At 40.0% G+C, this 27815-nt stretch overlaps 1 protein-coding gene across 2 annotated transcripts; it reads left to right on the top strand.

Moving 5' to 3' along the window:
• Positions 1 to 27815, top strand: NOC3L (NOC3 like DNA replication regulator). Of its 2 annotated transcripts, none has more exons than XM_047702046.1 (21): positions 1 to 147; positions 1318 to 1525; positions 4685 to 4817; positions 5788 to 5945; positions 6590 to 6643; positions 8179 to 8309; positions 10729 to 10890; positions 11085 to 11178; positions 14414 to 14589; positions 15004 to 15132; positions 16633 to 16764; positions 18390 to 18470; positions 18781 to 18881; positions 21240 to 21312; positions 21393 to 21456; positions 21535 to 21606; positions 22544 to 22725; positions 23741 to 23869; positions 24747 to 24844; positions 26812 to 26896; positions 27246 to 27815. In XM_047702046.1, the coding sequence occupies exons 1-21, from the start codon at positions 16 to 18 to the stop codon at positions 27372 to 27374; spliced, it is 2523 nt and encodes an 840-aa protein (XP_047558002.1). In that variant the 5' UTR covers positions 1 to 15; the 3' UTR covers positions 27375 to 27815. The 2 variants fall into 2 exon arrangements, with proteins under 2 accessions (XP_047558002.1, XP_047558003.1); XM_047702047.1 differs by lacking the exon at positions 1 to 147 and adding an exon at positions 474 to 613.

The following is a 27815-nucleotide window of genomic DNA, read 5'->3' as shown; positions in this document are numbered from 1 at the left end:
GAGTTCCGGAAGGTCATGAGAAGTCATTCGCCATTCCACAAACATGCCCAGAGAGCCCGTGGAGGGGGCAGGCATGACACAAAAGGAGTAGGCCTTTTGCCCTCAAGCCTGCCCTCAAGCCTCGACGGAGGAAAACCAACTGCAAAGGTCAGTATCTCTGACAGAAAGATGAGATACGCTGCGTGAGGAGAGGCACCACGTGCTGGGAGGTGACTGATAAAAAGCAAGCCCTTTCGTCCTGAAAGGTGGAGCCCGACTTCCCCAGGACTTTAAAGGAAGTTAGGCGACAGGACAGGAATCACAGACCTTATGAAGTTCCCCGGGGACCACCCGCCCTCGGCAAGCGCCGCTCAGGTACACCGCACGTTCACAGGCGCGTTCCCCGCCGTGCCACCCGCCCGGTGCCGCGAGAGGGCGCGCGGCCGAGTCTGAGCGCGGAAGTCCCACTTCTATTTCCGGCGGCGGAGGATGGGGAGGGGCCAGGGGTAGCTTCCGCCTGGCGCAGTTTAGGGGCTTGGGCACGTGTGTTAGTTACAGCCTTGCGAGCCCTGGGTTACATTTATCCCCGGTGAAACTGTAGGGTCGGGACTCTTCATATTTAAGGATGAAAGCGGTAAGTGTCGTGAGGAGCCCGATCTCCGCGGCTTGGGCCCCCTGCTGTAGTTTTTCGGCGAGTTTTTGCCCTTGTATAGGGGGCGGTGGCTTGGATTCGGGGCTCCCTCCTTTCTGTGCTCTGCCAGCCTCCCGGCACTTAGATCTGGATCGCCTACTGTGCTCGCGCTCGGCTTCAGGGGGCCGCGATGATACAAACACGGAATCTTCTCTCTGTAGGGTGTCGGACATGAAAGGGTTCTTCGAGACCATCTTTCGAACCCTTTATTTTACAAATGTGACAGGGTCTTGCTCTCAGCGAGTTTATAATGTGAGTCTTGGGACGCGAGATGAGTCCATTTTTTCCCCTAACGGGTGTGGGGATAAGAAAGTAAGTGATTTGCCCCGCTTCTCAAAGAAAAAGAGCTGGGATTTGAATTTCACAATTAGAAGTTACCAGCAAGCGTCGAAATCCAAAGATCCTAATTCCGTTTGCCCTCCTTAGTTTAAGAGTCTTTGACAAGTCATATAATCTCTCTCAGCCTTAGCTTTTTCATCAGTTATTTGAAGGTAGCAGCAATTACTGCTTAACGAGGTTGTTGGAGTCAAATATGTTGGAGAACTTAGCAAGCAGTAACACGATTTATGAATGCACTTTAAAGACAACATTTTGTTCTGGGTTTGCAGTTTAAATTTCTGGTATGCTGTACTCTTGTTGTTTTCTAGAGAAGAAATAAAAAACAGGTCCCGAGCTTTCGGAAGTTACTAAAAACTAGTAAAGTCAAACTTGAAAACAAGCTAAAAAATAAGCAATTTAAACAACAAAGCACTCTCAAGAAGTACCGGAAAGAACAGAGGAAACTAAGACAAGCTGTAAACGATGCTGTGTCTAAGAAACCGATGCCACTGGAGGACCCAAAGAAAAAACGACCAGGTAATTGGGAAAGCATTCATGTCCTGTAGTTTCTATTGATTTGTCCTAAAATGTTCATGAAATAACATTGCTTTCTAGTAATCAGTCTTGTTTCCAGATCTTCCCAAGAGTAAATAAGGGTAGTAGTCCTATGTGCTTTATCACAGCCCGTGTGAGAAAACATTACAGGATGGTATTCACTGTGAAAAAGAGCTAGTCTCTGCTTTTAGTTTGTCTAGAAAGCAGGTCTGAAGATAGAATACTTGGGAAAACAGACTGAGAGTAGCTGTGTAAATAACTGTTGGGGAACATGCCGGCGCTGCCACTTTCTCATTCACTGGCAGTCAGCTTAGGTAAGAACATTGCCTTTCTCTGGGGCATCCTTGACAGTGTTGCCAAGGTTCACTTAATTTTCTCAGCTTCAGCTTTCTTTTCATGTGGAAACTTGGAGTGAAATTGAGCTGTAACTGTCAGGGTTATCTTTTGTAAAACTATTGAAGAACTCCCCAAGTACTCAAAATGGGTAAGGATTCTGACCATTTTGAGTCAAACCAGTTCCTCTACAATGTTCTGGTACTTTCAGGGTATTTATATTTGATCGTACCTTCCCATGTATATCTCATTTTCTTAAATGTGACCTATTTAGTTTGATCTCTTGGTTACATATTATTGTGACGTATAAAAAGGTTGTTGGACTGGAAATGGGGAAACTTGGGTTTTTACCTTAATTTTGTTATTAGCAAAGTGGCCTTAGTTGGTCACTTAATCTCCAGGTACTTAATCTGTTTAAAAAAAAAAATGTTGCTTGAGTTACATGCTTTTTAAGATATTTTCTATCTAAATTTCAGTGGAATTTTAAAAAATGTGATATGTTATAATTATATATAAAAAGTAAAATACTTATTTATATATGCTGAGCATCTAAATGAAGTCTATCAGGCGGTAAGGTATGAGTATCTGAGTTAGAGAGAACAGCTTTCGGAATTATCTGCACTTAGATGGTAATTGAAGCCTTAGACTTGGTAGAGTCAATGTGAAGACTGTGTAGTGTGAGAACAAGAGAGTCAAGAAAGAATTTTAAGGAACCCAGCGTTTAAGGAATGGGTGGAAGAATAATGTGATGTAATGAGGTTTATTAGGAGAATTAGGAAGAAAACCAGAACTGTACAGTGTTAGAAATCAGAAGGATGTTTAAAGAAAGAAGGAAATTCTTTATGTCCCAACATGAAATAGTCTACAAAATAGTTAATTAAAAAAAAAAAAGGTGAAAAGTAGTGTGTATTGATGCTTTCACTCACTTGAAATTATAGACTTTTGCCACATGTATGAGATGCTTATACCATTTGAATAAAAATATATTTATAAACTCAAATACAGTATCACAAAAAGATTTTCAGGTAATGCTTTTCCTTTGATCTAACAATCTTACTGTTAGGAATTCAGTCTATGATTATATTTGAAAATATTTGCCAAGAATATATTTCCAAGTATGCTCATTTCAACGTTATTAATAATAGCAAAAAAAAAAAAAATGCCACCATGATCAAAAATTGAAAATAAGATGTTCATCAACAGGTATTATTGAGTGACATAATGTTGGTTATCTATGGTGGAATACTATACAGCTGTTAAGACTGACAGAGCTATAGTCCATCAGTATGATCTATATGATCTATGAAGCGAAGGTTGACAAATTGCCCACTGGAGGATGACTTGACCATCTTAAAATGCTGATATAAAGAATTTAATGGGGGCGCCTGGGTGGCTCAGTGGGTTAAACCGCTGCCTTCGGCTCAGGTCATGATCTCAGGGTCCTGGGATCGAGCCCCGCATCGGGCTCTCTGCTCGGCAGGGAGCCTGCTTCCTCCTCTCTCTCTCTGCCTGCCTCTCTGCCTACTTGTGATCTCTCTGTCAAATAAATAAATAAAATCTTTAAAAAAAAAAAAAAAAGAATTTAATGGACTAGACAGTTTGAAGGTCCAAGGGAGAGAGGGCTTAAATGATAGGAGACGGTAAGAAGTTCTGAGATCCAGAGCCCAGGAGGAGGGACACTCTTACAAAGTTATGAGAAGGAAAACAAGGGATGGAGGCCGATGTTGTTGAATTCAGTGTGGGAAGTTGCAGGAGTTTCTAGCTTCTGGCTTTTCTTTTCTTAGTGATAGAGGAAGCTAGCTCCTCTGAGGATTATGAAGTGAGGCAGGTGATGGCGTTAGGAGTGTGATGATAGAGAAAAGATTTGAACAGTCTAAGGAAGAGAGAAAGCTGATCAGGGAAATAAACCAGCTGCTGGTCACTGTTGAGAAATGGTAAGCTCACTTAGAGTAGGTAGGAGTTCCTTTCTATGCAAGGTGTACCTTTGTATGGCAATATTTACTAGTGTTATTGGAGTCAGGGAGAATTACAGGTTCTGTTAGGGAACTAAGATTGTCTTGTTCATGGTTGAATCCTTAGCACTTAGACCACTGCTTGGCACTTAATCGACATTCATTTTTATATTAAAAAAGAGAAAGAGAATGAGGGACAGACAGAAGATGGAGTGATCCATTGGGGTTTTGTTAGATGTAAGTGCGTAAACCGTAGAAGGGAAGGTAGTTGAGGATATTGGCAAGAGGGCAGTTGAAATGATAACCATGCAGGGGAAGTTCAGGAGTGTAGAGCACAATGGAAGATAGAAGTAGAGTGGTCAGAGGATAGAAGACCTATATATGGGTCACAGAAGTGCAGTGGAAGTAACCAGATGAGACCTAGAAGGACAAACGGTTGTGGTCAAGGCCTGGGGTGAGCACCAAGGTTTGGGATGCGGCCTGCAGAGGGGGTGGCTGAAGTGGAAAGGAAGTCAGTGGGGATCAGAAGGAGTGAAGCAGCTAAGTCCTCGGTTCTCTCGTGCTCTGAAAGACATTGCAGACTGTGTGGAGGCATTTTATTTTTTAGTTGTGACAGTGAACCTGCGAAGGCTCCTGGCATTTAGTTTTCAGGGGTTGGAGATGCTAGCGTTTTGCCTAGCTCAAGACACCCCGGTAGAACAAAGCCGTCTGGCCCAGCATGTCTTTAGTGCTCCCATTTAGAAACACCAGGCTGACTGTACTAGAAAAGCATAAACTTTTCCTCTTATTAACACAAAAACACAGAGTTCTATACCTGGAATACCAGTTTCTGAATTTGTTTTTGTTGTTGGAACAGGTAAAAGGATTGAGAGGGAAGAGGAGGAAGAAGAGGAAGCCCTTCCTTTGGATATGATGGATGCAGATGACTTGCAGTTAATGAGAGACTTAGGACAAAGAGCATCTTTTCTAACGAGAGATCTTTCTTCTAGGTAATACTTCCTTTAGATTATAAACATTCACATCTTTTCAGTATTAAAAACTTGATTCTGAATTTTAGTTAGGTGGTTAGTAGTGCAAGATGTTCAGCTCGGAGCATAAGAGAGTAACTCAGTTTATTTCCTAAATAAAGGAAGTTCATGACTAAAGCAAACTGATTTTATTTAGTGTATATCTTCATTTCTTTTGAGTCCGAATAGTGAAGTAGAGTGTCCTGGGGGAAGAATGTAGTTCTCTGGGGAATTGACAGAACAGTCCTGAGTTCTTAATGGCTAAGATCTCAGTCCTTGTTACCCTGTTGGGGACATATTATTCCCATTTACAGAGGAAACCGATGCTTCCTGCCATCACAACTAGTGGATCTGCAGTTTAAACCTAGATCTTTTTTTTTTTTTTTTAATTTTATTTATTTATTTATTTGTCAGAGAGAAAGCGCGAGCACAGGCAGACAGAGTGGCAGGCAGAGTCAGAGGGAGAAGCGGGCTCCCTGCGGAGCAAGGAGCCCGATGTGGGACTCGATTCCAGGACGCTGGGATCATGACCTGAGCCGAAGGCAGCTGCCTAACCAACTGAGCCACCCAGGCATCCCTAAACCTAGATCTTATTAACTCCGAAGTCCATGCAATAGTTTAAAGGTTTTTGGGAAAGTAAAACAGCATGATGTCACCCTTAGCTTTGTGGAATAGTTTTCAAAAAGAATCTGCTGTAGCTTTCACTTCTCTTTTGTATCTGAAGGCAGCTGTAGTCTTTGGGGGAGACTGTACGATTCTTTTATTCATTTAGTTAATTTGAGTGCCTACTATGTGCCTGGTCTGGTGCTAGTATCTATGTACTGATTTTTTTATTTTTTATTTTCTATATACCTATTGGAGGTTTGCCTAGTAGTTTACTTTTCCATACTTTTAAAATAATCTCTAGATTCCTTTGTAAATACACTAAAACTGGAATTTTTCTTTCCTGCAGTGAACCTGTTCACGCCAAGAAACGAAAGCATGAGCGTGTTATAGATAAATATGAAAAAATACCAAGAACTCTGCAAACTGCACCAGAAAAGGAACTGATTCACTTACTTCCTATCAAGGATAAAAGTGGTATAATCCCGCAGACCAGGGAGAAGCCAGGTGAATCTAATCAGTCAGCCAGTGTATTAGTAAACATTGTAGCTCTTTACTAATATCACATTTTTTTTTTCACTCGAGATCTAATTTTATTTTTTGCTTTTACCTACAAAATAGGGGGTCACTGCAGTTAGTCATATAGCAAGCTTGATGACTTTGGCCAGAAATCCAGATGGTTATCTCTCATATCTGTTGTGTCAGTATAGCTGAGGCTGCAATGTTGAGGTGATTTTCTTTTCAGAGATTTTTTTCACCAAATACTCTTGCTTCTATAATTAGAATATTATCCTTTATTAACCTTTTTTCCTTACATTTTCTTACCTTTTTCTTGTGAAGTAAAATACACAAAAGTCTAGAAATCAGAGTTGCCTTGCAAAGTTACGTGGTTTATCACAAAAAACACACCCATAAAACTGCTATCTGGGCAAGATATAAATGCTGCCAGCACCCAGAAACTTCCTTTTTGATCCCCTCAATCATTAATTGCTTCCTCCTCACAAAAGTAACTACTTTCCAGAGTTTTATGGTAATCACTTTCCTGCTTTTCTCTCTGTAGTTTTATCACTTAAGTAATAGTCAGATTTTTTAGTATATGTGCTGCCGAAGCAAGCGCTCAGGTTTTTTAAATATACGTGTTTTCCATACAGTTATAGACAGTAAGCAAGATGAAGAGGACGAAGAAGAGCTGGAACTTGAGGAAGGTAATGGAATGCATTTTTGTAGTTACTAAATTGTTAATTGAAAATTACCTTTTTTTGCGTAATAATAAATGTAACAATTTTAGATAAAGTCTGAAATGTGCATTCTAAATTACTGGTCATTTCAAGGTCATTTTGAACATTTTCCCACATGTTGAAAGTCTTAACCTTGTGGAATTTGATTCTTTGTTGCTCTTTATTATGGAAAATTTTATGCAGTTATGTTTGTAATGTCTAGGCATGCATGAAGAGTCTTGTAAATTACTACCATTTTGAATTCTTTTTAATTTTAAGTGAAGGACCTACCTATAAATATTAACTTTTTAGCTTTAAATTACAAACTGATTCTGTGATATGAAATCATTTCACTTCTTTCTTAGAGCAGTTATGTATGTCTGTATGTATGGCTATTTTAGATAATTGAAGGTGGGTTTCTAATAGGTAAGACAGTTACAATCAAAGTTAAACTGAAAGAACATATGGTTTGACATTATATTTGTTTGGAATTTGCAGTAGAACAACCTGGTTAAATTTTTTTTTTTTTTTTTTTATTTGACAGACAGAGATCACAAGTAGGCAGAGAGGCAGGCAGAGAGAGAAGATGAAGCAGGCTCCCTGTGGAGCAGACAGCCTGATGCGGGGCTCGATCCCAGGACCCTGGGATCATGACCTGGGCCGAAGGCAGAGGCCTTAACCCACTGAGCCACCGAGGCACCCCCAACCTGGTTAAATTTTACTTCAGCTTAGCAAACCTCATTAATGGTATAAATGAGATTACAGGTCAACCAGTTGTTTTCAGTCATCCTTCATAGGCTCATTAGAGATTATGCTTGTGTATTTATTAAATCTAGTTCTCTATCAATTTCTTAAGATGGACATATGTTCTTTAGTGCAAAGGACTGCAGAGAGTTGAAAGCAAGGTAGACTGTACTGTACTTTAAAAAAAACAAAGTCAGGTTGCTTTTTCCCTTAATTCATGGCAATTATTATTATTTTTTTAAAGATTTTATTTATTTATTTGACAGACAGAGATCACAGGTAGGCAGAGAGGCAGGCAGAGAGAGAGAGAGAGAGAGGAGGAAGCAGGCTCCCTGCCAAGCAGAGACCCTGATTCAGGGCTTGATCCCAGGACCCTGGGATCATGACCCGAGCTGAAGGCAGAGGCTTTAACCCACTGAGCCACGCAGGTGCCCCAATTCATGGCAATTATTATAAGTTTATTAGCATAGTAGTTAAGAATATGAGCTCTCGAGTCAGACTACCTGGGATTTGAATTCCATTTCTACCAGACTTGTGAGTATAAGCAAGTTACACTCCCTTTGCCTCATTTTCTATGTACGAAATGGTTATGACGATTGTACCTGCCTCATAGCATTTTTGAGAGGATCATATGTAGTAATCTTGACCCATGACAAGTACTCAGTAAAAGTTATCATCATTATTATCTATTACTGTAGAAAATATTGTTGTATTGATAAAGGTTCTTGGATACTTGTAAATAAAGAAACGGTTAAGAGGGGATATCTAATCTCTTTCAGAAATCGTTGAAGATCCCATTCGAGAACTGACATTAGAAGAACATTTGATTGAGAGAAGGAAGAAACTACAGGAGAAGAAAATGCATATTGCAGCCTTGGCATCTGCCATATTATCAGACCCAGAAAGTAATGTAAGTAGTACTACTTTCTTTGAGCTTTTCATATTAGATATAGTGCAAATGTCTACTATTGTAAGATTCCTTTACTACCTATAAGCATATACAGAAAGGAAGAACATTAAAATACAGTGACTGAGGTAGAATAAGAGTAGACAGAACCTTGGGGCGCCTGGGTGGCTCAGTCGGTTAAACATTTGCCTTCAGCTCAGGTCATGATATCAGAGTCCTGGGATCGAGGCCCATGTCAGGGCTCTCTGCTCCGTGGAAAACCTGCTTTTTCCTCTCTCTGCCTACTGCACCCTCTGCTTGTGCTCTCTCTGTAAAATAAATAAAATCTTGGGGGGGAAAAAAAAGAGTAGAAAGAACCTAAATGTAATCCTGCATCTGCACTTAATTTTTTCTGTAATCTTAAGAAAAGTCACTTAAACTCTCTTGAGTCTTATTTTCTTCTTCTCTAAATGAAGGTATTGAGGGGCTCCTGTGTGGCTTAGTCAGTTAAGTTTGGAACTCTTGATTTTAGCTCAGGTCATGGTGCAGGATCGTGGATCTAGCTCTGTGCTGGGCGTGGAGCCTACGTAAGATTCTCTCCCTCCCCCTCTACCACCTCCCTTCTCTTTCTCTTTCTTAAATAAATAAATAAGCTAAAAGGAGGATATTGATTTAATGTTAGAACTCTGAAAGTGCTAAGTGTAAAAATTAATTGGACAAGAGAGAAGGAACTTACTTGCAAATTTGCTTGACTGATGGGATTTTTAATAAGGAACATGCTACACAAAAGTCAGTGAAATTAGTTCAGGAGTACTTGTAAGTGGAAAATATGTTAAGTGAAATAGATCAGAATTATAATGATCAGTGGGCCATGGGATCAGTGGTGAAGATGGTCATGGTTAGAACACGTGGACTCCAGAAACGTGGGGTACTGTCTGTTAGACTTTGGGTAAGTCCTTTTACCCAAGACTCATTTTCTTCATCTCTAAAAAGAGAATGGTGCCTGTTTTAAAACTTTGTTATAAGGGTTAAATAATCAAATATACATGAAGTCTTGTAAAGTAGTACTACTGTTCCTGTTAATGTTGGTGTTCCTGTCATCCTACTGTGAATATACTTGTTTATTGAACAATAAAGTAGATTATTTACCTTTGTAGAAAAAATTGCATCTGGGTATGTTTTGGAGTAGTACTTGTTCTTTTTTTTTTTTTTTTTTTTTTTAATATATATATATATTTTTTAAAGATTTTATTTATTTATTTGACAGAGAGAAATCACAAGTAGGCAGAGAGGCAGGCAGAGAGAGAGGAGGAAGCAGGCTCCCCGCTGAGCAGAAAGCCCGACGTGGGGCTCGAACCCAGGACCTGGGATCATGACCTGAGCCAAAGGCAGCGGCTTAACCCACTGAGCCACCCAGGCGCCCCGTACTTGTTCTTTTTTAACAAAGCGAAGGGAAAGTCTGGAGCAGAACTAGGGAGGGAAATTTGGAATATTTCTCACCTCTATCATCTCATTTAATCATTATAAAACCATAAAGACAAGAACTGTTGATCTTACTTTACAGCTGAAAAATTGAGCCCTAAAAAATTCAAGTAAATTTGTTATGATTTCAACAGTTGCTGGATTAGAATCTGGGTCTTCCAGCTCTGGAGCCTCATGCTCACACGAGTTAGGGCTAGCGAATAGGTGGGAGCATATTGATCCTAGCCCTGCTGCAGCAAATGTTGCTAACTAACCGGAGGATTTCTTCTCAAGATACCTAGCAGGCAGTAGTAGTTCATCAAAGCAAGCACATCCATTGAACTGTTTTCACTTCAGCATTACTTTATACAAATGATTTTTGTACGAGTCTTGTTGAAGCTAATGTATATACATTCTACTTATAAATTCCTGATTAACTTCTGTATATGTGATGAATATATTTGGTGTATCTAACATTTTAATTTCAAAAAAAAAAAAAAAATTAAGAGGCACATGCTTTAAGAAAACCCAGTAAAAAAAATTTCAAAGAGTAGGGGCGCCTGGGTGGCTCAGTGGGTTAAATCCTCTGCCTTCAGCTCAGGTCATGATCCCAGGGTTCTGGAATCGAGCGGGGAGCCTGCTTCCTCCTCTCTATCTCTCTACCTGCCTCTCTGCCTACTTGTGATCTCTGTCTGTCAAATAAATAAATAAAAATCTTAAAAAAATTTTTTTCAAAGAGTAGGTATATTAATAAATTTAAAATTTTTTAAAAGTCTGTATCTTCTAACTATTTACCAAGGATAAGATTGGCTTTGATGATTTATCTTTTGGTAATGTGAGTCGTAGCTGGAGTTGTGTATGACTAAACTCTCTGAGTCACTGCATGGATTCCACTTGTGCCAGATGTGAGGCTATTGTCTTTTGTTCTTAATTGTTTTGCAGTCATTTCTCTGCCCTTCCAAGTTCTTTATTTCTTTAACAGATTAAAAAATTGAAAGAACTACGTTCCATGCTGATGGAACAGGATCCTGATGTGGCTGTCACTGTTCGAAAGCTGGTGGTAATTTCCCTGTTGGAGTTATTTAAGGACATTACTCCTTCATATAAAATACGACCCCTCACAGAAGCAGAAAAATCTACCAAGGTAATGATAGATAACAATTACTGTACAAAATAAGCTGAACATTTTGGAGAGGTAGGGATGGGAGAAATAGTAGGGTTTTTTGGTTTTCCTGTTTTTGTAGGACTGGGTATATACTATGCTCTCACATTTTGTGCTAATTTAAGGATTTTGATATTTTGATTTTAAAAAATGAGTGGTCTTTATGATTTTTTCAGATCCGCAAAGAAACCCAGAAGTTAAGAGAATTTGAGGAAGGCCTGGTTAGCCAATATAAATTTTATTTGGAAAATCTGGAGCAAATGGTTAAAGGTATATTAAACATTTAAAAATATGTAACATAATTTACTTTGGTTTGGAAAGTGAGTTCTAGCTTTTGTGCTCTGTGTTGAGAGTGTAGCATGTTGTCACTGCAGAGCCTCTAGTCTGACTTCCTGGGTTCAAATCTGGGCCCTCTACTTAATGCCCATGTGGTGGGCAAATTACTTAATCTCTCATTGTTTCCATTTTTCTGTTTATAAATAATAGTACTTATTTGGGCACCTGAGTGGCTCAGTGGGTTAAGCCTCCGCCTTCGGCTCAGGTCGTGATCTCAGGGTCCTGGGATCGAGGCCCACATCGGGCTCTTTGCTCGGCAGGGAGCCTGCTTTCTTTCGTCTCTCTCTGCCTGCCTCTCTGCCTACTTGTAATCTCTTGCTGTCAAATAAATAAATAAAAATCTTAAAAAAAAAAATAGTACTTATTTCATAGGATTGTTGTGAGAAGTAAATTTCTAGATGAAAGTTGCTTACAACGGTGCTTAGCCTGTATTGATCAGCTGTTAGTATTATTGTTGCTCTAGGTCTTTTCCTAGTATGTTTCTTGAATTCATGAATGGTTGAAATTTATGCTGCTCGTTTTTATTTGGAGAGGGTAATTAGGGGAGAAGGATGACTTGAAATGGATGAAATTAGTGCCTTAAAAATGGACTAGAGGGGTGCCTGGGTGGCTCAGTGGGTTAAGCCTTTGGCTCAGGTCATGATCTCAGGGCCCTGGGATCAAGTCCCGCATTGGGCTCCTTGCTCAGTGGGGAGCCTGCTTCTCTCTCTGCCTCTGCCTGCCTCTCTGCTTGCTTGTGATCTCTATCTGTCGCTCTGTCAAATAAATAAATAAACAAACAAATCTTAAAAAAAAAAAAAGTGGACTAGAAAGAAGTCGGTTGTATTGGATGATAAACTCTTCCACCAAACCTTTATTCTCTTCTTTGTTCAGAAAAGGAGGGTCCTATGAAAATTGGAGCATGAATGGAGAAGAATTCAGTTGCCTAGGTCAGGTCAGGTGCTTTCACTTTACTCAGCTGGGCTCCTTTACTCAGTAGTGGGCCTAAGGATCACCTAGTTGCTGTCTCAGCTGGAACAGGACTGCCGAATCCTATTGGCCCGGTAAGGGCAGGAAGGAGATATTGGGGTTGGGTGCTGAGGATGTTGCTTCCATACTCTGGCCTCCCGACTGGAGCCTCCTTGGGAGCATACATTCCAAGGCCTGGGAGCTTTGTGTGGACCAGCGCTGTCCAAGAGAAATAGAACATGAGACACATACGTCATTTGAAAAATAGGTAACCATGTTAAGGAAAAAAAAGTAAAAAGTAGTGAAATTACTATGTATATGATTATTTCAACAAATGATTTCAACATGTAATCAGTTTTAAAAATTAGGTATCTTACATCCCTTTTTTTGTACTAAGTTCAAAATCTGACGGGTATCTCACACTGCCGGCACGTCTGCGTTTGGACTAGCCCCAGTTCAGACGTTCAGTGGTCGCGTGTGGCTGGTGGCCTCTGTGCTGCACCACGCGGGGGTAGGCCTTTTCTAAGCTGATGGAACCTTATGAAGTCTTGTTTTTTTAAGTTTTAAAAAAATTATGGTAAAATACAACTCTACCATTGTAACTCTTTGTAAAGCTTACAGTTTTGCGGCGTTCGGTAAATCCGGTGTCATCTAGCCGTCACCGCTGTGCATTGGCGGTACTTTGGCACCTTCCCCCTCGGAAGTTCTCTGTTAAGCCTGAGCTCCCCTTTCTCTCTTGCCCCAGCCTGTGGCAGCCACCATTCTACTTTCTAAGTTGAGTTGAGTATGGATCTGGCTAATCCAGGAACCTCATAAGTAGAATTCTACAATAAGTTATACAATATTTGTCCTTTTGTGACTGCCTTATTTCACTTAGCATAATGTCTTTAAGATTCTCAGAGCACGTGTCAAAATTTCCTTCCTTTTAAAGGCTGAATAATATTCCATTGTATATATGTAAATACATTTTGTTTATTCATCCATTATGAAGTCTTGTCAGGTTTAAGTAAATAGAAGATATGGTTCTTGTGATGAATACAGCTTGTTTGAGGAAAACTCATATACATGAGAAGCAATTTAAAACACAGGCGCTGTCATCTATACTGTCTTTCTCATCTCTGGTTGTGTATGATGTACAGGGAAGCGTTGAACCTACTCTAGAAAAACCAGTATATTTTCCATATTCAAGATGCGATGTTATGGTAGCAGAGTATGTATGTAGAAATTTCTAGAAAAGAGGTGCTGTGGGGACGCCGAGGTGGCTCAGTCGGTTAAACATCTGCTTTTGGCTCAAATCATGATCCCGGGGTCCTGGGATAGAGCCCCATGTCAGGCTCTCTGCTCAGTGGGGAGCCTCCTCCCTCTGCCTGTCCTTCCCCCTTCTTGTGTATATGTGCTCTCTCTGTCAAATAAGTAAAATCTTCAAAAAAAGAAAAGAGGTTTGAGGGAAATTGGAAGGGGAGGTGAACCATGAGAGACTATGGACTCTGAAAAACGATCTGAGAATTTTGAAGGGGTGGGGGGTGGGAGGTTGGGGGCACCAGGTGGTGGGTATTGTAGAGGGCACGGATTGCATGGAGCACTGGGTGTGGTGCAAAAATAATGAATACTGTTATGCTGAAAAAAATAAAAAAAATTAAAAAAAAAAAAGAAAAGAGGTACTGTGAATCATCAGTTATTTGAGGAAAAACTTAAATCTTCTTGACCTCCTCAGTAAAGATACCACAGTGAGCATTAGCAAGAAGTTGGGAGAAAATGTTTTAGATTCTCCAGAATTTTGGAACATGGGAGAGATCGGGGCTCAGAATCTGGAGTTTGCTCATATTCGCTAGCCAAATAGTGGAGGATTAGGATTTGAACCCAGGTTTCTTGACTTGTAATCTAGTTTTTTGGGGAAAGCCTGGTAGAGCCCAGTCCAGGGATTCCGCCATAAGGTATCTAGCTCTCTGTCTCCCCTGCCCTGATTTATTCCCGAGACCCTTTTCCTCTAATGATACATCTTTTAAAATGCATGGAAAGCCAAAGTTCTTAACATGATGGTGAGAGTCAGAGAGTGGATGATGGCAGATAAATTTAATGATAACGTTTGTACTTGTGTCTAAGGGTGGATACAACATTTAAGAATTTGCACAGTGTATACTGTTATTGCTTATTCCTGTTAAAGCTAATTAGTTGAAGCTTTGATCAATGAGTACAGTAACTACAGTTCTCTTTTGATTAGACTGGAAGCAAAGGAAACTGAAGAAAAGTAATGTAGTTTCCTTAAAGGCCTACAAAGGACTGGCAGAAGTGGCTGTGAGGAGCCTGTGTGAGCTGTTGGTGGCACTACCTCATTTCAACTTTCACAACAACATTATTGTGTTGATTGTCCCTCTCATGAATGACGTGTCAAAATCGGTGGGTTGCTAAGTGGTTGTTGGCTTTCATCCTGAACACAAAGTTCTAGACCTTGTGATTATTATTTTTGTCTTAGAATTCTTTTGGAGCTATTATTTATCACTAAAGTAGTGTCACTTTGTTAAACGCTGTCTCTTTAAGAAAATTCTTTGAACGTAAGTTTAGTGTGGTGGTTCTGAGCAGGAGGTGCTTTTGCCCTCCAGGGAATGTGAGGCTGTGTCTGCATGCAGTTTTGATTGTCACCCCTGCCATGGCTACTACTGGCATCTAGCTGGCAAAGGCTAGGGGACTAATAAACTTCTCACCATGCACAGGACAGCCGTCCACCACCAAATGAATAGTTGTCTGGCTTAAAATGCCAGTTGTGCCAAAGTTGAGAAACACTGGCTGAGTGTAACATTTTATTTTTTTCAGATATCTGAAATGTGTTGTGAGGCAGTGAAGAAACTGTTTAAGCAAGATAAATTAGGCCAAGCTTCCCTTGGTGTGATTAAAGTGATTTCTGGTTTTGTGAAGGGCAGAAATTACGAAGTTAGGCCAGAGGTAAGCCTTCCTTTGCTGACCTTGCATTTTATTTGTTTTTAAACTGCAAAGTTAATTTTCAGTTGTTATAAGGAATTTTATTCTTTGTAGAAGACTCCTCAAGTGTAACTACTCTTAACAATTTAGTACGAATTCTAGGTGTTTATACATACGACATATATACTTGTTTATGTATCTTTAAAATTACATAATACATGTTTAGATTTTAAAATAAAAATGCATTTATTCTATGGAAGCTATTCTGGAGCTGTTTTCATTTTTATGTTGTAGAGGGATGTCTCTTCCTTTTTTAACATCTGCTTTTAGTTTCTTATTATATGAATTAGCCCCCTACTTGATGGACAGCTGAGTAGTTTCGACAGTGATCATAAAAGAGAACATCTTGGCTATATTATTTTTTTATACTAACAGCAGGAGTATTCTGTGAGTTAAATTTTTAAAGTTTAGATGCTGGGCTCAATAGTAAACACATTTATAAATTTATAAATCTCCAGATAATTCTCATGTTTGCTGAAGTTGGAGACCCATTGGCTTAAATGAAAATAACTTGTCTTAAAATTAATAACACTGGTCTATATGGGTTTCTTTCTTTCTTTTTTTTTTTTTTTTGTTATTATTTTTTTAATTGGTGGGAAAAGATGAGGATTAGAACTGCTGACTGCAAAATGGAGGCTGGTTTGGTAAATTACAGCCGGTTTAGAAATATCTAATTTACATCTTCTCCTTCCATATACTGGTCCAAACCTTTTTCTGGCCTGTCTATTCTTTGTAACTCTAAGTACCGATGCCAGGTAATGTGTTCTTTTTTCTACTCCTTACACTGCCAAATATTGTTATGTGTAGTTAGCCAAATACTAGTGTCCTGTTATAGACATAGATTACTGCATATGTTTAGCAATAAGATAATAGAACTTTAGTGTGAAATGTGATAAAAGGTGTGTCACACAAACCATAAGTGACTCTTAATCTCACAAAACAAACTGAGGGTTGATGGGGGGAGGGGGGTTGGGAGAGGGGGGTGGGGTTATGGACATTGGGGAGGGTATGTGCTATGGTGAGTGCTGTGAAGTGTGTAAACCTGGCGATTCACAGACCTGTACCCCTGGGGATAAAAATATATTATATGTTTATAAAAAATTAAAAAAAAAAAAAGGTGTGGGATGCCTGGGTGGCTCAGTTGGTTGGGCAGCTGCCTTCGGCTCAGGTTGTGATCCCGGCGTCCTGGGATCGAGTCCCACATCAGGCTCCTTGCTTGGCGGGGAGCCTGCTTCTCCCTCTGCCTCTGCCTGCCATTCTGTCTGCCTGTGCTTGCTCTCTCTCTCTCTCTGACAAATAAATAAAAAAAAATCTTTAAAAAAAAAAAAAAAGGTGTGTCACAGGTGTTTTCTTGTTTGTTTTTTTTTGCATAAAGGAAGGAAAAACATTGTTAAATGCTTTTCTGTATAAAAGGTTTGAGGGCAATAGAAATATTAAGCTGTGTATTGTGTTTTCCTCTCTTAGATGTTAAAGACATTCTTGTGCTTAAGAATCAAAGAAATAGAAGTGAAAAAAGATACAGAGGACATTAATAAACCAAAAAAGTTCATGACTTTCAAGGAAAAGAGAAAAACTCTATCAAGAATGCAGAGAAAGGTTTGGTTGATTTCCTTTTTTGTTTGACTTCAGATTAAAATCATAATGTAGGCACAGTCAGAGATCATAGTTAAATCATAAAAATAAATGTGTCAAAACCTAATATTTAGAAAATTTTATTTTCCCCGGTTATTGCAGAGAATTGCTTTATTAATTAAATTGACAATTCATCAGCAAAAAGAGCAGTTGATGAAAAAATTTCTGTGTCACGCTGGCTTTTATTTTTACTGTTCAGATTGTTTTAGATACGCAGATCCCTTCCTTGACCAGGAAGGTGGTATTTATGTAAACGGGCAACAAAGTGAGATTTTGTTAATTGAACCACGTTTCTTATTTGAAACCTAGGTTGAAATTCCAGCCCCTTGTTTATTTAGTATAAAGATTTTTTTTTTTAGATTTTGAGAAATGGAGCTAGTAAAAGCAGCTACCTCGTGGGTCACCCTTCCGTCTTAATAAGATGAATTCATTATGTGAAGCACTTAGCAAATGTGTGGCACTGGGCGTGCTGTATAATGTATAGACATGAATTGCCACCACTAGCATCGTTGTTACTACTTCTCAAGACCGGGTTATCAAATTGCTTATAAAAACAAAACAAAAGATAGTTTTCAGGGATATCCGTCTTTGAATATGCCTAAAATAAATTTTGAAAATGGGGCAGAAGTACCAAAAGAGACTTAATAATTGGAAACAAATGAAGGTAAATCTTTTAATTATTTATCTTGCTATCCTAATATAAATTGGATATCCCTGTTAGAAACAGCATGTACGCAGCTGTGATGGCGAAACAAAAGACCCACTAGAACATGGCAGCTCCTTAACTTTGCATGAAGGAAGGAAACTTCCTGAGATGGTCCCCTGAGTCTCAGGCAGCTTAGCAACCATTATTTGCTGCTCATACAGCATAAAGAAGTGGGAAAAACTGATACTTCGTTGAATTCCTCTGTAGTATCTGATTTTTTTTTTTTTTTTAAGATTTTGTTTATTTATTTGACCGAGAAAGAGGGAACCACAAGCAGGGGGAGTGGGAGAGGGAGAAGCAGGCTTCCTGTTGAGCAGGGAGCCTGATGCGGGGCTCGATCCCAGGACCCTGGAATCATGATCTGAGCCGAAGGTAGACGCTTAACAACTGAGCCACCCGGGAGCCCCTGCAGTATTTGGTTTTATGCATTGTATGTAAATGTGTTTAGGAGGTATCGTTGATGACTAATTGCTGTGTTGTAGAGGATTTAACAATAAGAATTATTTCTGGGCTCTGTGTTCTTCCTTTTTTCTTTCTTTTGAAAAAGCGTAAATTATTGAAAACTACAGAGACTAATACAGCATAACCCATGTATCTACCATTCATAATGAGCAAATATTAATAGACTTCAGTTTTGTTCTTGAGAAGAAACCGTTGGTGATATAGTTAGAGTCCCCTTTGTTCCTCACCCCGGTCTTGTCCTGCCTTCCTGTTGCTGTCCTTGGCTTGGTGCGTGTTTGCTGCTTCTCCAGGTCTGTGTGTTTGTATTCATAGATAGTCTAGGGTATGTGTTTCAGAATGTTTACATATTATGCCTCTTTGAAGCTTGCTTTTTCACTCAGTGCTATATGCTCTTACTTTTTCTTCCCTTGTCTCATTCCAGTGGAAGAAAGCAGAAGAGAAGTTGGAGCGAGAGCTTCTGGAGGCAGAAGCTTCAGAGAGCACTGAGAAAAAACTTAAAGTGGTAGGCAGTTTCACATTCTCTGACGCTTTTAAAATGTTTTGTGAAATGGTTTTAACTAGAGATTATAGTTGCAACTTGGGGTTGTATGATCTCGGTTTGTCTCCCAAGGCTTTGATGTGATCATTGTTGGTCTCATGACATCACAGGGTGTGTATCTTCATCCTGTTTTATGGAAACTCTTAAGATTGGATTGTGGAGAGGGTTGGGAAGGGACAGATAGGTTGAGCTTTGACCATCTTCATCATTGGGATAAGTCAGGAGAAAGAGTATAGGGTTATACTCAAGTCATTTTGTCTGCTTCTTCTGCCAGCACACAGAGACTTTGAATATTGTGTTTGTGACCTACTTCAGAATATTGAAGAAGGCCCAGAGGTCACCTCTCCTGCCAGCAGTTCTAGAAGGCCTTGCCAAGTAAGGGCTGTGTAGGTTGAAGCATTTTTGATTCTTTCTAAATAAGACCAAAAAATCCATGCCTCTTAACCAAGGCTCACTAATGATGACCCAGTGTTTTTCTGTCTTTGTCTGTCTTCGGCCTTTCCTTGAAACTGTTCACAACACTGTCTTTTTAGTTTTCTTATCTCAAGCCCTTTATTTTTTAAATCTCCTTCATAACTCCTTCCTTCTGCTGACTAAGTTCTGAGGGTCCTGAAGATTGATCGCTCAGTTCTTGGTTCTTTCTGCGCTGTGGCCAGTTATCCACTGTCAGACTTCTGAGTGGTCCGTGCAGACGACTCTTAAGTCTGTTCTAACCCTGCCTGCACATCCTTTCTCGAGTCCTGTGTAATCTTCCCTGCAAAGAGAAATCTCTCTGTATATTTTTGTGAACCTGTTGGGGGATACAAACTAGAATAATGGTGCTTGTGATGGTTTTCCGGGTATTTGAGGTAGTATTCTCTAGAACAGAGCAGTAGAACTATAACGTGAACTACACATGTAATTTAAAGTTTTCCGTTAGCCACATTAAAAAAGTAAAAAATTGGTGCAATTAATCTTGACAAATTTTATCGAACTCAGCTTACCTAAGATATTTTGACGTACAATCAGTATTAGTTATTGAGATATTTGGTATTCTTTTTAACCATAAAAACCGATGAATATTACACAGGATATCTCAGTTTGGACCAGCCCCATTTTAAATGACTAATAGCCATATGTGCTAGTGGCTGTCATCGTTGGACAGCACAGCGTTAGAAATAGGACTTCGGGTTGAAAGACAGAGAAAAGGCAAGTTCTGGTTAGTATAAGAAATTTCTTTGTAATGAGTAGAGTTATTTGGCAATGGAATTATAAAGTAATTGTTATTGAAAAGACTGAAAGAGAGGTTGGTCAGAGAAGGGAATATTTCTAAATTGGATAGGACCTCCTGTTTGTTTTTCAGTGACTAGTTCCTTTATTTAAAAAAGCTTTTAGTCATATCTATTTGCTTTAAAAATTCAAATGATTCAGAAGAATACAAAATTTAAATATTATAATTTCCCTTCCTATGTAAGTACATAAGTCTGTCTGCCTGTCTTCTGTCACACACATGGAATCCTGCTATGTAGATGTTCTGTAACTTGGCTTTTCTGTTTTGATAAAATGGTTACTTTGGGTATCTTTCCATGTTGGTGTGATTATATCCACCTTTTTTTTTTTTTTTTTTTTTTTTTTAACATTTGGAATATTCCATTTCATGGATCAGTAATACTTTTATTTGGCCAGCCCCCTGTGCTGTACTGGAAACACCTTCATGTACTTGTGCGCATATATTGTTGGTCGGAAGGTCTGCTTGCTTTAAATGTTGATAAATATTGCCCAGTTCCTTCACCAAAAAAGTTGTACTAGTCCACAGGGAGTGTATCACATTTAAGAGTCCTTCTTGTCTAAGATTTACATAGTGTCAAAGGCCTTTGCACTAATATTGAAGAAAGATCTTGACTTAAGTACATCAGTGCCTAGGATTTTATGCTATACAGAGTGCTCTCACATTTAGTAGGTCAGATGATTCTTCTATAACCCTACCTAGGGATCTCAGTTATTTCTAGAAACAGAGGCCCAGGACTGACAAGCGACTTACCTAGGATCATACAGGCAATTAATTGCAGGGCCTGAACTAGATACCAGGTCTAGTATTCTTTCCATTTTATTTTTAAAGCTTTAGTAGGGTCCATATTCCTATAAATAACAGTCTCTTTCCTCCTTTCTCTTTTCCTGCTTCCCATTTTCCCAAAAGCTGATGTTTTTGACTCTTTTATGAGTTAGAGCATCATGGGGTAGTTGGTCACTTTCCTTGGGGAGTTGTTTGTTTTTAACAACTTGTTCTGTAGGGCAGAAGTATTTCTGAAATATTTTCAGTTTGTTTAGTGCCTCATATATTCCTGCTGAGTATAGTGTCCAGCTGTGGATGAATTGCTAGAAAGGTCATTCCGGGGGCACCTTGGTGACTCAGTGGGTTAAGCCTCTGCCTTGGGCTCAGGTCATGATCTTAGGGTCCTGGGATTGAGCCCTGCATCAGGCTCTCTGCTCAATGGAGAGCCTGCTTCCCCCCATCTCTCTGCCTGCTGCTCTGCCCACTTGTGATCTCTCTTTCTCTGTCCAATAAATAAATAAAATCTTAAGAAAAAAGGTCATTGTGAATTAATGACAAGTATCAATAATTACCACCACCTGCATCATAACTAACATTGAAATAGGGAATATTAAAAATAGGACTTTAAAGCCAAGTTTAATTTCTAGCTGTTTTATTTGTGTTTTTAGGTCACCTGTTGACTAAGCTCTGTTTGATTCTAGGTTTGCTCACCTTATAAATGTGGAGTTTTTTGATGATTTATTAGTAGTATTGCATACTCTCATCGAGTCTGGTGTAAGTAACTCTACTAATGAATTTTTAAGGTTTGAATGGTGATTATTATACTTAGTGTCCTTTTCTCCCTTTTTTTCAAGGACCTGAGCTATCGAGAAAGTCTTCACTGCGTCCAGACAGCTTTTCATATTCTTTCTGGGCAAGGTAAAATATTTTCTTAATCAAGTTTTGTTTGCTTTACCTTTGGAGGCTGTAACATACCTAATTGTTGTAATTTCAAAGGTGATGTTCTGAATATTGATCCGATGAAGTTCTATACACATCTGTATAAAACACTGTTCAAGTTACATGCAGGTATGTACATTTAGATAATGTCTTGAATAAATACTTACCTTTTAAGAATATCTTGTGTGTAGTCAATGAAAAATAAGAAATCAGAATTGGTGTATTAAAATGTTGGCCTCTGAGGGCCACACATCTGTATTTAACCTTATGTTAAGAGTTGGAGAGAGAGAATTTCTGGAATTGACTGGAGCTATGGTAGAACCCTCTGCATCTCCTGAGCAGTATAGCACTACTTCATTGGTTAGGGGAATGATTTGGGACAGGTATGACAGTCGTCTTGAGTTTTTCTGGAGTGCAGTGAAGCTGTATAATGAAAAAGTAATGATACTAGGTATTTACCCCAAAGATACAAATGTAGTGATCTGAAGGGGCACCTGCACCCCAGTGTTGATAGCAGCGATGTCCACAGTAGCCATTCTGGAAAGAGCCGAGATGTGCATCAATAGATGAATGGATAAAGAAGACGTGATGTAAGTATTTAGGTATACAATGGAATATTAGCTCTCAGAAAGGACAGATACTTACCACTTATATCATCGTGGATGGGACTGGAGGGTATTATGCTGAGTGAAATAAGTCAGTCAGAGAAAGACAATTATACAGTTTCACTCATTTGAGGAACATAAGCAACAGGGTAGAAGACCATTGGGGAAGAGAGGGAAAGCAGAAGGGAAAGAAACCAGAGAGGGAGACAAACCATGAGAAACTCTTAAATAGGAAACTACCGTAGGGCTGCTGGAGGGTAGGGATAGGGAGTAACTGGGTGATGGGCATTAAGGAGGGCATGTGATGTGATGAGCACTGGCTGTTTTATGCAACTGATGAATTATGAAACACTACATCTGAAACTAATGATGTACTGTAGGTTGGGGTTGGCTAATTGACTTAAAAAAAAAAAAAGAAAAAGTAATGAGAACAGCCCTGAAGGGTATATCTGCTGTTTTAGGTGCTACGAATGAAGGTGTCGAGATTCTCCTCCAGTGCCTTGACGTCATGCTAACTAAGCGCAGAAAGCAGGTTTCTCAGCAGAGAGCCCTTGCTTTCATCAAGCGTCTTTGTACCCTTGCTCTTCACGTTCTTCCAAATTCAAGCATTGGCATTTTAGCAACTAACAGAATATTAATGCATGTAAGTAATGATACAAAGCTAAGTTCAGTGGTAGCACAGCAGTGCTGTCTTGTTTGCATCTTTTTTCCCTATTTACGTTATTACTATGATAAAGGGAAAATGGTAAAATCCAGAGAGAAAAGAACTATATAAAATTACAAAATGAAAGCATTTCCACCCCTGTTGATACTCTCCAGAGGTAACCATCCTACCATTTGTTGGGTTTCCTTCCAGCAAACTTTTTTTTTTTTAGACTTTTTTTATTCATATATAAAACGTACAGCACATATACATAGACAACACCACTTTTTTATGGTATACGTTATAACATTTTTTTTTAACACTAATGGTGATGGACACATTTTTGTGTCAGTACAAATATGTTTATAGCTCTTTTAAAAAAATATTTTATTTTGGGGGTGTCTGGGTGGCTCAGTTGGTTAAGCATCTGCTTTAGGCTCAGGTCATGATCCAGGGTCCTGGGATAGAACCCTGTGTCAGGCTCCCTGCTCAGCGGGGAGCCTGCTTCTCCCTCCCCTCTCCCTGCCACTCCCCCATTTGTGCACACGTTTTCTCTCTGTCAAATAAATATAAATCTTTAAAAACAAATAAAAACACACAAAAAACATATTTTGGTTTCTAAGTAGGCTCTACCCAACATGGGGCTTGAACTCATGACCCCAAGATCAGGAGTCACTCCACCCATTGAACCAGCCAGGCGCCCTGCTTATATTTCTTATTTAAGCATAAAAATCAAAATAAATTTAAATTCAGATAAAAGTACAGAATCCAGGGGTGCTTTCAGTTAAGCATCTGCCTTCGGCTCAGATCATGATCAGGGGTTGAGCCCCTCATCGGGCTTCCGGCTCAGTGGGAAGCCTGCTTCTCCCTCTCTCTGTGCCTGCTACTCCCCCTGCTTATACACATGCTTGCTTGCTCTGTCAAATAAATGAAATATTTTTTTGAAAAAAGTATAGAACCCAATAATATTCTTTACCAGTATTAATTCTTTTTTTTTAATGTGACATTTTTGCAGACTTTCCCAAAAACAGATCTGTTGCTTGACAACGAGTCTCAGGGAAGTGGGGTTTTCCTTCCTGAGCTGGATGAACCTGAGTATTGTAATGCTCAGAACACTGCGCTTTGGGAATTGCATGCACTACGGGTAAGGATGGTCCTTTCTTTGTGAGCAGTGTTTTTCAGTTTTCCCCCAAGTTGTTATTATTGCCAGAGTCCTCAATATAATTTTGTTCTGGTCTGGCCTTTTGGAGAATTCCTGTTTTACTAATCAACATTTTACTTTGCTCTTTCTGGTTTTTAAGTTGATGAGGTGCATTTTCTAAGGAGGCAGAAAATGACATTTTTGTGGGGTGAGGTTTACAAAATTGAACTCTTCCCCCAGCACGATCCGGAACGGAAGGTTTGTATTGGGTCCTGCCCAGGGAGACTCTGGTAGCCCCTCAGTTTCGAGAGGGTGGCACTGCCGTGATCCCACAGTGTGGGCGCATTAGAGGGAGCCTCATAGCAAGTGTGTTTCAGGAAACCTGTTGGAAACTTAACTTTTTTCACTCTGAAAGAGAAATTGCCTCTTGATTTTTCTTTCCATACTGTAAAAACAAGACTGAACTATATCCCTGGTAGCTTGGTCATCAGGTTCATGTTGTCATCCTATGAGCAAAGAGTATTTTTTCTGTGTGTACGTGGTTACTGTAAATTACATATATGTTATATGGTTGTAAAAAGTGAGTGTGTGGGGGCGCCTGGGTGGCTCAGTGGGTTGGGCCGCTGCCTTCGGCTCAGGTCATGATCTCAGGGTCCTGGGATCGAGTCCCACATCGGGCTCTCTGCTCAGCAAGAAGCCTGCTTCCCTCTCTCTCTCTCTCTCTCTCTACCTGCCTCTCTGTCTACTTGTGATCTCTCTCTGTCAAATAAAAAAAAAGAAAAAAAAAAAAGTGAGTGTGTGTTCGAGAAGATCTTTGCTGTAGCCCGTGTTTTATCAAGTACTGACCTGTACAAAATGTGGCTGTCCTTCTGTCCTTCAGAGACACTACCATCCCACCGTGCAGAGCTTTGCAGCTCACCTGATTGCCGGAGCCCCCTCTGAAGGCTCGCAAGCGCTCAAACCGGAGTTGAGCCGGAGGTAGGCATCAGACCACAAGCCACGCCTGGTCACTGTTCGCGCTGAGCCGCCTGCTTTAGAAAGTGATAGATTTTGAAACAGAAAGTACCAGTTGATCTGGATTTGGTCTCACTTCATATTCCTGAATTGTTCTAAGGAGAAAACATGCCGACCATGATTTTGTTAGTGTGTTTTTGGTAATCACTTAACATTTTTTTGGTTATAAAAAGTTTCACACATCCAGGTAAGCAGAAAGAATAGTGAAAACACATACCCCTGACACTCAGGTTCAGCAGGTAGTGAGATAATGCCATCTTTGCTCTGTGGGAATGTCCACGAGTCCAGCCGCAGTGGGTTCCTCCCCGCTGTCGAATGGTTGCAGTAGGGCCAGCAGGGGAGGAGTGAGAAGAGAAGCGCTTTGCAACACTGTGGCTCAGAGTGGCCATGCTTCCTGTCCGTGGGCCTCCCAGTTCTCTCGGTGCAGTGCGGCCTGACCTGCTGGTACTTCTAGCCTCCACTGTCAGCTCCAGATGGGGAGTAGCACCCTGCCCAGAGAAGTTCCTTTTCCAGCTTCTTACTCTGAAAAATTTAAAAGTACAGAAAAGTGGAAAAAATAACGACCTTTCCCCCTACGAAAAGAGGCAATTACACAGAAAAGGAAGAAAAGACACCCTTGTAATATACTCAGCAGTCGGGGCGCCTGGGTGGCTCAGTGGGTTAAGCCGCTGCCTTCAGCTCAGGTCATGATCCCGGGGTCCTGGGATCGAGCCCCGCATCGGGCTCTCTGCTCGGCAGGGAGCCTGCTTCCCTTCAAAAAAAAAAATATATATATATATACTCAGCAGTCAGAGTTACTATTTTGGTGTAGATTTTTCTCATTTGCAGCCGGCTTGTTTCTCTGATTTGGAGATCACAGACAGGTGACTGGTCGGCCAGCAGACTGGTATTCTGGCCTCTTCAGAGTTTAAACAAAAATGGAATTATTTGCTATATTTTAAATACTGGACAAATTCACCTAGAAGTTCCAACTTCTCTTGAAGTACTGGGAGATTTAGGAAAATAGGTCTATATTTTTACACAGCAGAAGTCAGCTGCTTCCTCCCTCTAAATGAGGCAGAAACTCTAGTTTTCCATGAACCCTTTTCCTTCTGGGTATTATAAAGATAACTTTTAGCCTTATTAAATGAGAAAGTGGCCCATTTTTTCTTCCTCATACTTCCTATCTGTCCCCCATCCTTGTTTTTTAAAAGGGAAAACAAGGAGAGAACAATTACCTGTCTGTTTTCTTATTCGTGATCTTTCTCTGGCATGTTTTTGTCAGAGATCTTGATCCTGGCCTCATTTATGTCAGAAATTTCTTTCTCTGGAGGAAGATGAAGAAAGGGTTTATCCCAAAAGCTTGAGAAGGGAAACTCATGATGGTCTTGCCCTGGAGGGTGGAGCTTGGGATGAGACTCTAATTGCAATCCTTGGAGGCCCCTGCTGATCTCCTGGGAATGTGAACCAATCCCAAGTCACTGAGGATTCGTTTACATGCCGTGGGTATGGATGTTTAGTCTGTCCTGAATGGCCTCTCTTTGCTTTTGATCCAGGCCAATAACTGAGGGGTTGAGTTGTTTGAAATCCATGGAGGGTAACTCCGTGCTTCACTTGTCTGGCCCCCATGACTTTGTTGCGTATTGTCTGCGTAACTGGTCGAGTTGGGATTTGATCACATTGAGTTGGAGTTCTGCTCAGCCTTGTTTTTGTCCAGGCCTCTATTTCTAAATGTGTACCAGGCCTCTCTGAGGTAGATTTCGTTGATTAGCATTGTCATTACATGAGTATTTAGGATTTATTTTAGCAGTATGTTAGTTTCTTGGTTTCAAGAGCAGGATTATGTTATACTTTACTGTATGGGTTTAGAATAGTGAGTCCTCTTTGGGTACAGTCCAGTTATTTCAGGTTATACAGATACGGTGATGTCTACATTCTTTCTGTGATTATAGATCAGCTGCAGAACTTTTTCAGACATACAGTATGGGTGCAATGACATTCAATCCTCCTGTTCAGTCTTCAAGTTCCAAAAAGAAGGTATGTGATGTTTTTTCATTATCTTTTTTTTAAAAGATGAAATAAAAAACTAAATGTCTCTTATCAACTGATTCCAACTTGCTTAGCTAACTATATTATAGGTCATTTTTTTTTCATGTTTAGGAGTTGATGATGGTAGGCTGTATCTCTGGGGTCGGGACTCTGGAGATAGTCATGAGACTTTTGTTCAATGTAAGCTGTGTCCTGGACCTGACCCAGTGCTTGGCACTGTCAGGTTTCATATGTTGGTTTGGGGTCTACTGTTGACATTTTCAGTTTTGCTCACAGCTTGGCTTTTGTTTATGTTATAAGAACTTTTAATGTGAGTCACTTTGAATATTTTTTTCAGAGTGAAGTTTTACAAGGGGATTTGTTTTTGAATGAAGATTTAAATCAGCTAATCAAAAGACATTGCGGTGAAGTAGCTACTCACTCACCTCTGGATTTTGCCAAATATTTGAAAACATCACTGCGGTAGTAGAAGGAGTCAGTGGACTTTCTCTTATATTTGTGTTTGATTCAATGCACATAGAGACCTACCGTTACTTTGGGACATTCTCTTTTTATACAAGGGAAGCTTCCTAAGAAGATTAGCAGAGGAGGAATAATTACCCTTTGCATGGCACAGAGTTCTGCCCCAATTCTGAAATTGTCATTAAGAAAGGAGAATTGAAAACCATCTACCTGCACATTTGGAAGTTTTTTAATGACATTGCCTTTTTAAAATGTAATATATATCTTCGGGCACCTGGGTGGCTCAGTTGGTTGAGTGTGCACAAACATCGGGCTCCGTGCTAGGTATGGGGCCTGCTTAAGACTTTTTCTCCCTCTGTCCCAACCCTCAGCTTGTGCCCGTGCATGCTTTCTCTCTCCTGGTCCCCGCCATCTCTTTCTCTCTCCCTTTCTAAAAAAAACCCCC

The sequence above is a fragment of the Lutra lutra genome, chromosome 14 (genome assembly GCF_902655055.1).
Source record: "Lutra lutra chromosome 14, mLutLut1.2, whole genome shotgun sequence".
Taxonomy (NCBI): Eukaryota; Metazoa; Chordata; class Mammalia; order Carnivora; family Mustelidae; genus Lutra; species Lutra lutra.
The sequence above is the reverse complement of the archived record's forward strand: the minus strand, read 5'-3'. Positions and strand labels throughout refer to the sequence as shown.

What these genes read in the sequence shown, in the direction of transcription:
- NOC3L (XM_047702046.1), top strand. Translation starts at nt 16, where the DNA reads ATGAGAAGTCATTCGCCATTCCACAAACATGCCCAGAGAGCCCGTGGA. An exon ending in ATACTCTCATCGAGTCTGGT is followed by an intron (nt 21,313 to 21,392) that starts GTAAGTAACTCT and finishes CTTTTTTTCAAG; the next exon opens with GACCTGAGCTATCGAGAAAG. An exon ending in GGGAATTGCATGCACTACGG is followed by an intron (nt 23,870 to 24,746) that starts GTAAGGATGGTC and finishes TCTGTCCTTCAG; the next exon opens with AGACACTACCATCCCACCGT.